At 39.4% G+C, this 9,619-nt stretch overlaps 1 protein-coding gene across 3 annotated transcripts in view; it reads left to right on the top strand.

Moving 5' to 3' along the window:
- Positions 1 to 9,619, top strand: part of ABLIM1 (actin binding LIM protein 1) — a 132,600-nt gene that overhangs the window by 74,047 nt on the left and 48,934 nt on the right. For all 3 annotated transcript variants that reach the window (XM_017728610.1, XM_017728609.1, XM_017728608.1), the window contains exon 7: positions 5,567 to 5,654. In XM_017728610.1, coding sequence (XP_017584099.1) covers positions 5,567 to 5,654 — 88 coding nt within the window. The remainder of the gene's footprint in view (positions 1 to 5,566; positions 5,655 to 9,619) is intronic.

The raw sequence follows: 9,619 nt of genomic DNA, 5'->3' as shown, positions 1-9,619 counted from the left end.
GGAGGAAAAAAAAAACTTAACATAGATTCTGAAATTCTTTGGAAGCAAAAAAACTGCCCTTTTTTTTTTTTTTTTTTTCCTGAGCACAGATATTTGTAGTGACTTGCTAAACAGATAAGAGCCTGGGAAAAATGAGTGGACAGTTTGGGTCAGGATGTTATTAGAAGCAAATTTTGGTCTTCTCAGTGTTTATGCTGTTCCAGCCGCTTGTGAGATCACAGAAGCCTGCAGAGAAGGAAACAATGGAATTTGATGTTACACCGAACATCAAACAGGGTTGAAGGTTCTGTGACCTCTGCAAGTAATTAAAATAAAGCTTCACTGGAAAATGGTAGGCTACTGCCACAGTTCCTGTTTTACAATTCATGACATTCCTTAAGGGGTTTAAAAGATGAGTCTGAATTATTCTTTGTGCTGCTCCTTAGTCCTTAAGAGAGTTAAGAAATCAAGTCATTCTCCTCAGTTGTGGTAGGAGTAAATATTGGATAGGTTTGTCCATCAAATGGGCCTATTGTAACTGTTCATAAAAACTTTAAAAAAAGGGAAAAGGGGAAGTGCTTTTACTCTCAAATGTACTCTTTCAACTACACAATAGTTTTTGTAGTATTTAAATAGAGAAGTTAAGCTTTCTACATGTTTAATAGCTCTCTGTCAGGTGACTGCTAGGTTATCTCTGAGAGTGAGCGAATGCAGCTGTGCAAATGTAACACAACAAATATGCACTTAATTGTGTCCTTTGGCCAGCAGAACATGTCTGTTGGTAATTAGTTCTTCCTCTACCAGACCCACTGGCATGTGAGCTCTCCTAGTGGGATTCTTGTTATTGTTCTCTCTGGCTCTTGTTCACTGTTGTTCTGGAAGGAAGGACAGAGCTGAAGGCATGAGTAATAGGAAATCTTAAGCTCTCACGTTCACCAAAGAGGAAAACATTTATTTAATCAGCCTAGAGCTTTACAAGCACTCGGAGAATAGAAGTTAAGTCTTGTGGGAAGTGGGGGCAGAGGGGTTGGACTCAGAAAATACAGCCCTTGGCTTTTGAAGTGCTGTTACCCTGGGGTTAACGCTGTACATGAGCTCAGTGCAGGTACTTTTTCAGCTGGGTTTTTGGGACGTGTTGTGTCAGCTTGTCTGCAGCTGCATTTGCAGCTCCTGGGTTGGAAATATTTCTTCCAATACCCACCACTGCCTTCCTTGACAGCTAGGTGTGACAGTACATTTCTGGCTTCAGGAGGTCCCCAAACAAGTGACGTTGATAAAGTGAAGGTAAATGAGTGTGGTGCACGTTGTGAAGAGGTTGGAGCATCAGCAGGGTGAGAAGGTTGGACACGACCTCAGAGAACGGTGTTCAGCTGGTGCTTCAAACACCTCCCAGCCCTTTAGTTTACCTTTTAAACTGGTAAAGGTCTCTAAACTGGGTGCACACAGTGTGTAACCCAGTGCCTCTGTTCTGCCACCTCTCTCGTTCTGGACAACTGAGCAGGGTCATTACCCCCCCCATTAGAAGGAGCCTTCAAAGCCCTCTGTAAACAGCCCACAGAGGCTTTTCAAATGGCTTAATCAGCTAAGGAGGATTTGTAACGTCCAAGTCGAAGTCATTCGGGAGAACAGCATGCTGGGAAAAGGCTGGAAATTTATCGCTTCTGAGTCTGAAAAGGTGATCTTTGAAAAATGTGGTATGAAAAATGTGGTTTCTCATTGTCAACTGTTATTATAGGTCTTGGTATTGTCATAATACATAATAGCATTTGTACTTTTGCTTGTGTCACCTGGGACATGTCCTCTGCAGAATAAACACATCCAGCTCCCCTCTGTAGCCCATCATCCATGAATCCTGGTCATTGAGCCTCTGACAGTCCTTCATAAGCATTAGAGATGTGATAACATGATTTTATTTTTAAGACTGGTTATGAAGAATACATTTCTATAATGGTTTTCCTTGGCAGTGTTTCTCCAAAGTACTTCATGTAGGACACTAAATGTAATTTAACCTGCTTTGTGGACTAGGAAACTGAAGGTCAGTGTTGATACAGACTTGATTCCGGTTTAAGTCTTGAAATTACCAGAATAAATAGAGCCTTAATACTACTTAAAATAATGTTGTATCTATTTCATTAACATGAACATGCATATAATGTGTATATTATGTATAGTATATTTCTTTAGTAGTATATAGAAAATAACTAAAACTCTTATATCATTGATCAGTCACCAATCAGTGAGATTTGCAGAGCCATAGAAAGCTACTCAAATTTAGCATCCATATATTTATGTTTATAATTATGCTTATAGAATTCCTTTGGTGACTGTTTCTTCACTCTGCAATTTGAAGGCTCTGGAAGTATTTGGTAAATGAGAACATACTTCTACTTTTTTAAATTTAATTTTTTCTGTCTACTGTGTTCAAATGGGATTTAATCTGAGAACCTATTTTAGATTTGTCAGTGTGGGTAGAAGATAAATAGGCAAGTCAGAAGAGGTTGTATGTTGTCATAAATTGATAACTGATGTGCTTTGCTTTTAGGGCAAATGCAAGTGCCTGATGATTTAACAGAGACTTTACAGGCAGTGACAGCAACACATAGGTTTAATATTTCATTTGACAATAAATTGCTGTCAATTCATTCAATTCCATTTAAGAATTTGTATGCGTAGTAAAAATGTTAAATATTATTTTGGTTGGTTTTAGCACTTCTAGCTAAGCAAACCAAGGTATTTACAGCAATTAATTTAGCTTACTCCGTCTTACTTTAGGGACAGTCCTCTAAGATATGGGTCACAGTTTGTACTTGGTGGTTTGGATGGTCCTGACTACTCAATCAAAGTGAAATAATTCAGAAGGGAGCATAAGCAGTGTGGTTTATCAAAACCCAGTGGCTGCATAGCACAGAGAACTGCAAAGGATTTCTGGATGTGAACTTGGGAAGGGGCAAGGAGAACTCAGCATAGTGAGAAGAAAAAAGCCTTTAACCCTCTCTCACCTTGACTGAAGAATGTTTGGGGCAAATGTGCACTTAATCAATGTTACCTCTTACTGCCATGAGGATTGAGATGCAAACCTTTTAATGCACAGCACAGTAGCATAAGATCCCAGGAAGCTGCACACTGAACATACTGAATGAGGATTTAGTAGCCCTAAAAGGGCAAAAGCAGATGTCTAAGAAGTGTGAGTATTACATTGACTTGCAGATGCAAAAGGTTTTCCTAATGCATTATAAATGACTGATTTTTAGCAACCATTTTCCCAGATGATCACAGCAAGTCAGGCACATTAAGATGAGTCCTGAATTAGTTGAGATTCAGAATGTTTTCCAGCAGATACTCGCTGTAGAAAGGATCCCACTCATGAGTTGTAAAAACATTACAGAGGCAGAAAACTCAAACTGTTTTGGAAGTGTTTAACAACAACAACTGCAGCTGCTCTGGTATGTGACTTCCCCAAAACCTCTCCAGTGCAGGGTGTGTTCACACTTCAACTTTGCAGGGTTGTGTTATCTGGGGTGTGGTGTTCATTCATCATCACTCACACCAGGCTAAAATTTGGCCAGTTGTTTCAGTCTCGGGGAAAGACCTGATAAACTTGAAGTCCATCCCTTTGGCTGTTTTGAAGAGGCAGGTGTACACGGTTTAAACTATATTCCCTTGACAGTAGCTTATCAGAAGTTTGTCCAGGAAAATGAAACTTAAGAGAAGCCACAGGTCTATGCATAATAATGTGATGAATTCTGGATTTCTTTATCCTATAAATTCCAGTCTTGAATGAAACTAGTGGGATACCTCAGAGGTTAAATAATTGCTAGAGAGAGTCAGAGATGAAGAAGACAGCCAGTAATGAAAATGATAGAAAATGAGCATTAACTGTGTTTTTCTCTCTCAGTTCAATATTGGCTTTGTTGCTGCAAGTCAAACATCAGTTCTGCGTTTTCTCCCTCATTAGCTTTTCTTTCTTGAGTAGACATATTTTGTAGTGACTTTTCATTTTCCCTTTTAGAAGAGACCCTGTTTTGCCTGATGGCTCTAAATCTGCTGTACTAAAAACCCCTAAATCCCATTACTCTCTCTGTTTGGAGGATTTTGCCCCTAAAGAGCAAGAATCAACAGTAAATGCAGGATCTGATTAAGAGAAGTGCAGGTTTTTTGCAACTGAACAGTAAAATACATAACTAAACTAACAGCACACCAAGTCGTCTTCTGTGGACTTGTATTGCTGAAATTCCTGGATGGGAGTTGTTCAAATTGAATGGTGCAACTTTACCTCTAGAAGATCTGGGTGGTAGAGCTGGTTTTCTGGTAGCTGTCAGGTACTTTAATCCATGTACTTCATCATCTCTTATAAGTACTTTTAAATAGAAAGCCTGTGTGATGAATGTCAAATGTGAACCAAAAAAATGTTATTATTCTTCTCAACAGACAAAAGGAAAGGTTGGATTTATTAATGTTATGGTCTTAAGTATAATGAGGTAGGAAATGCTTTTGATGACATTTTACAAGTCAGCTATAAACAGGTACTCTATGCATATAACATCTCAGTGGATGGGGAATATTTGTGAAAAAGGACTTGAGGTTAATTGGTTTGGAAAGCCAGATACAAATTTAAAGACTTTTAGAATTCTTTACTTGTCACTATGAAGGGTCATTTTCTAGGATTAATTATTTTTCTATTTAAAAGCCTGATGTGGACATTGTGTGCTTAGTTTATGATGTAAGGAAGCTAATGCACTGATTGCTTCTCCTAAGGAGAAGAAATTGCATTAATATTTGTGCCTTGATCTTTCCTGTCCTTATAGTCCTGAAATCTGATCAGCTTTGCCTATTATGGGTATCAATGTATTTAAAAGAATGAGTGACTCAGTGGATTTGGATTTGGGAAACAGGATCTAGGGTACTTAGGACCTTTACATCAGTACAAATTCAGCTGAAGCTGTCTGTGCTGGTGTAGCTTCTGAAGTCAGGCATCTGTGAATTGAATTAATGGTCCCAGAAGTGGCTCTAGAAAGCTCTCTCCACTAACGCCCATATCAGCAGTGTAGGGCAGAAGGCCAAGGAATGAAATTGCAGGTTGAAAACTCATTCATTGACTAAATCCTTCCTTAACAATGGATCAGTTGAGAAAAATGTGTTGCTTGGCAAAATGAGGAGGTAGCAGGTTTACACAAATTAACTGCAGTGTGACATTCATTGCCTTGGACTGCTAGATAGATGAAGATTTAAAAAGATGTTTGTCAAATCTTGGGGAACAGATACATTATGATGTAGCTCCTTGCCAGGAAGACACTGATTACTTGGGTGGGAAGGTGTGAAGAGGAAGGGCTGTTCTGCATTGTCTTTCCTCTTGCAGACTTTTCCCCAAGCAGTCACTGCTGGCCTCTGTTGAGGACAGGATAGACCTCAGGACTGAAGCAGTGTGGCAGAGCTTACATTCTCCATGCTACTGTCACATCATGAGGGCAGTGTTGTATCGTAACAGGTGAACTAGAAGAAAAAGGGCAACGGTCAGTCAGCATATGATGAGTGCTCACAAGCAGTGCAATGCATTTGTCCCTCATGTCCCTTTTTTGTTTCTGTGTAGGCAGGTGACAAGCATTATCATCCAAGCTGTGCACGATGCAGCAGATGCAACCAAATGTTCACAGAAGGAGAAGAAATGTATCTGCAAGGTAAGGATATCTCCATTCCTAAACAAGAAAATCAGATGTGATTTTTCTGTCACAGACCTCAGGATATAAATTATCCCCATGTAATATGGCCAAGGAGGACTACAGTCATCCTGTCTTCAGTAGTGTTCTCATATTTTTTCACTTGATTCTTTTTTGCTCTATTAGGTGGCCATAACTGGCTCTGCAGGGACTCTGCACCCTTGCTGAGGCAGCCTGTGCTTGCTAAAAAATGAAATTTATTTACCCGTGAGATGCCTCTGAATTTGGCATCTCATGGACGGCTTAGCCCCAGAATGGTGTATGAGATACCAGACAAAGTGAAGGGATTTCCCCTGATTTCTGCTGATCAGTTTCTCTGCTCTTCTGGACCACACTCCAAACTGTAAAAGGCAAGGGAAAATCTTCCAGAACCTGCAGTGAGTTTGTTTTGAACCATGTAGACCTCATTCTTCATGCACACTGGCAGAGTCTCTCCTCTGGTTCTTAATCATATTTTCTTCCCTTGCTTACTTCCCTTTTATCTGATCACATCTCTCTTTTTATTCCCATTTACTTTATTTTTATATCTTTCTATAGTCACCTCTTTCTTGTACGTTTATTTTTATCTCCCCTTTCTTGTTAACAGTCTAGCGCTCCCAAGAATTGCCAGGCTTGTTTTTTTCATGATCTTTTCACATAAAAAAGAATATGCTCTTTTCTTTGATTAAAAGTAGCCTTGATCTGAATCCCACCTACTCTCTGAGAGGGTAGCATACTAACTATTAAATTATTTTAATTACTTGCTGTAGTATTACTGTTGGTAGAAGGACGTATAATACCCATTTATGTAAGCCAGAAATAAAAGTGAAAAAGGCAGATACATGTTGTGATTTTATATATTGCACTTAGGTTAGAAAACTTGATGTACTTGAAAGGAATGTAGAAGAATAGGGAAAAAATTATCAAAGTGTGGTAACAGCCATCTCTTGAAATCCTGAGGAGAGGTTCTTACTGGAGGAGTTCCAAAATAAGATAATATTGTTAAGGCATTCCTTTGAAGCTAGCTTGTTTTATTTTGTAGTTTGTCCTTCCTTGCAGTCCCTCTCTCATCTCTCACTGACCTTATACCTCAGTCATCTTATTCCAGCTGTGCACAGAACGGGATGTGAAATTGTGTAGCAGCTCTGCGTTGCAGGAGCAGGGAGAGGCTGGAAGAGGGCTGGGTGGGAGGTGCTGCTTTCTGATGGCAAATTGGAAGGACTAACAGGAAAGCAGCAGTTAGAGCATCTGGCATATCTTAGTTTCCTCACATCATGGTGTGATGAAGTACAGGCAGAGTTCAAGATGAGCATCAGTTTGTCCTTTGCTGTCATTAGTTAATAACGACCATTTCCAACTGGTGCCATTTGCACCAGTCTAGCAGAGAGTGGGATTTTGGGTTGATTGAGCAGGCTTTGGTGTAAATTTCTGCAGATCAAAATAAGACAGAAGGTATCACTTCTACTTAAACTAGGCAGGACTTTATCCTGGACAAGTTCAGGTGATATGAAAGAGGAGAGGAGAGAAATCTGGCTGCTTGATCTGCTGTTCTCAATGTATTTCTCTTTCTGTGGTTATGAATCAATGTTCCTTGTGTTTACTCTGTCTCAAGGGAGGAGCACCTCAAATTGCATTGCTTTATTGTTCATAAGCTGCTTTCTGACTAAATCATGTAATTGCTGAGTGTGCTCCAGACTGTCCTGCCAAAGCTTTCCTTGCTGAATTCAGTGTGCTTGCAAGAGTGAAGACCTAAAAGCCTTTCCTGTGCAAAGCTCTCAGCTGAAATGCATACCCTGACTCCATCCAAATCACTGACCCTAGGGTGCAGAATAACAGCATTCCAAGCATTTCTCTGAAAATAAAAATACAACACCACAACAATAAAGCTAGAACAAAAATCAGTTGTTGATAAAATATACGAAAATAGGCAGCTTCCATCTCACTTCTAATTGTCCTCTCCCTAGGATATGAAAGCAGTCTTGGTGTTACTTTGTATAATAGAGGAGCCTGGCAGGATTGTGGTAGAAACTTGTATTAGAAATGTGTGGGAAACCTGCAAAAGGAGAACATGGACAAACAAGCTGTCTGTCTTGGGGCTTTCTATGTTAGGGATGGTTGGAATAATGCTAGCAGAAGCACTCTGGCTTGGCACTGCTCCAACAGATGAAAATGAAAAGGAAGCAGCACCAGAAACTGTCTCTTTCCCACTGACTTCCTGGTAATACATTATTATATGGGCTTCCCCAGAAGGCTGTTGCTGAACTATGATTGTCCAGTATTTAGAGAGATGCTGATGTTGAAATAATGGTATGTGCAAAGCATAAAGCTGAATAAATGAGCATGCTAGTTGGTGTTTGCCAAGTGAGCAAACATACATATGTTAAGAATGGGAATAATCACAATTTGCTGAACTGTCCCCAGCAGTAAAAGAGAGGAGTGATGCAGCTTGGGAATTTGCACCCTTAAAAGCATTTCAAAATAGATTGGTCTCAAAGGCCATGATTTAGTAACACATCACCATAACTGCAGACAGTCGTGAGTTTCAGAGTTACATCGCAATTTATAACTTTTTGATCCAATAAGCAATTAACACAAAACTTTGTTTTGACTTTATCCACAACAATAAAGCTAGAACAAAAATCAGTTGTTGATAAAATATACGAAAATAGGCAGCTTCCATCTCACTTCTAATTGTCCTCTCCCTAGGATATGAAAGCAGTCTTGGTGTTACTTTGTATAATAGAGGAGCCTGGCAGGATTGTGGTAGAAACTTGTATTAGAAATGTGTGGGAAACCTGCAAAAGGAGAACATGGACAAACAAGCTGTCTGTCTTGGGGCTTTCTATGTTAGGGATGGTTGGAATAATGCTAGCAGAAGCACTCTGGCTTGGCACTGCTCCAACAGATGAAAATGAAAAGGAAGCAGCACCAGAAACTGTCTCTTTCCCACTGACTTCCTGGTAATACATTATTATATGGGCTTCCCCAGAAGGCTGTTGCTGAACTATGATTGTCCAGTATTTAGAGAGATGCTGATGTTGAAATAATGGTATGTGCAAAGCATAAAGCTGAATAAATGAGCATGCTAGTTGGTGTTTGCCAAGTGAGCAAACATACATATGTTAAGAATGGGAATAATCACAATTTGCTGAACTGTCCCCAGCAGTAAAAGAGAGGAGTGATGCAGCTTGGGAATTTGCACCCTTAAAAGCATTTCAAAATAGATTGGTCTCAAAGGCCATGATTTAGTAACACATCACCATAACTGCAGACAGTCGTGAGTTTCAGAGTTACATCGCAATTTATAACTTTTTGATCCAATAAGCAATTAACACAAAACTTTGTTTTGACTTTATAACCTATCACCTTTGGTACTTTTTACTGCATTGTGTCTGTTCCACAACCAATAACTTGCTAGCTCACATACGCACATATACTTCTATTATAACACCTGAATTCTTAACTATAAAATCACATTACTATACTTAAAAACCCTTCACCATATTACCCAACACATTTTCTTACTTATAACTATAGAAATTTAGGTTTATAATTCTTCTGCTTAAAGTCTGTATAGCTTTGCTACTACATCAACCCAAGCTCTTTCCTGGGCTGTAAATCAAATTCCTTAATGCCTGTGGAAGTTTCTTCTTCTCTGTTTCCCACAGATTGGCATGTTTGGATGAATAGTGTCAACAAAATATGGGTGGCTTGGAGTTCAAGATCACAACAAATATTTCCATTTAATTTCTTAAGCCTGCTGTGTCTGATCAGGATTTATAAATGTCACATCTTTCAAATCTCTTATCGTTTTGTGAAAGAAAACCCACAACCCTTAGCTAAGTTTCACCATGAAAATGGCATCCTGCATCTCTTGTTCACTTTCAGCATTCTCACAGGCTGTCCCTAAAATTGTGCCAGTTTGTGGTAAATACTGCCCCAAATAC

The sequence above is a fragment of the Corvus brachyrhynchos genome, unplaced genomic scaffold (genome assembly GCF_000691975.1).
Source record: "Corvus brachyrhynchos isolate BGI_N302 unplaced genomic scaffold, ASM69197v1 scaffold783, whole genome shotgun sequence".
Taxonomy (NCBI): Eukaryota; Metazoa; Chordata; class Aves; order Passeriformes; family Corvidae; genus Corvus; species Corvus brachyrhynchos.
The sequence above is the reverse complement of the archived record's forward strand: the minus strand, read 5'-3'. Positions and strand labels throughout refer to the sequence as shown.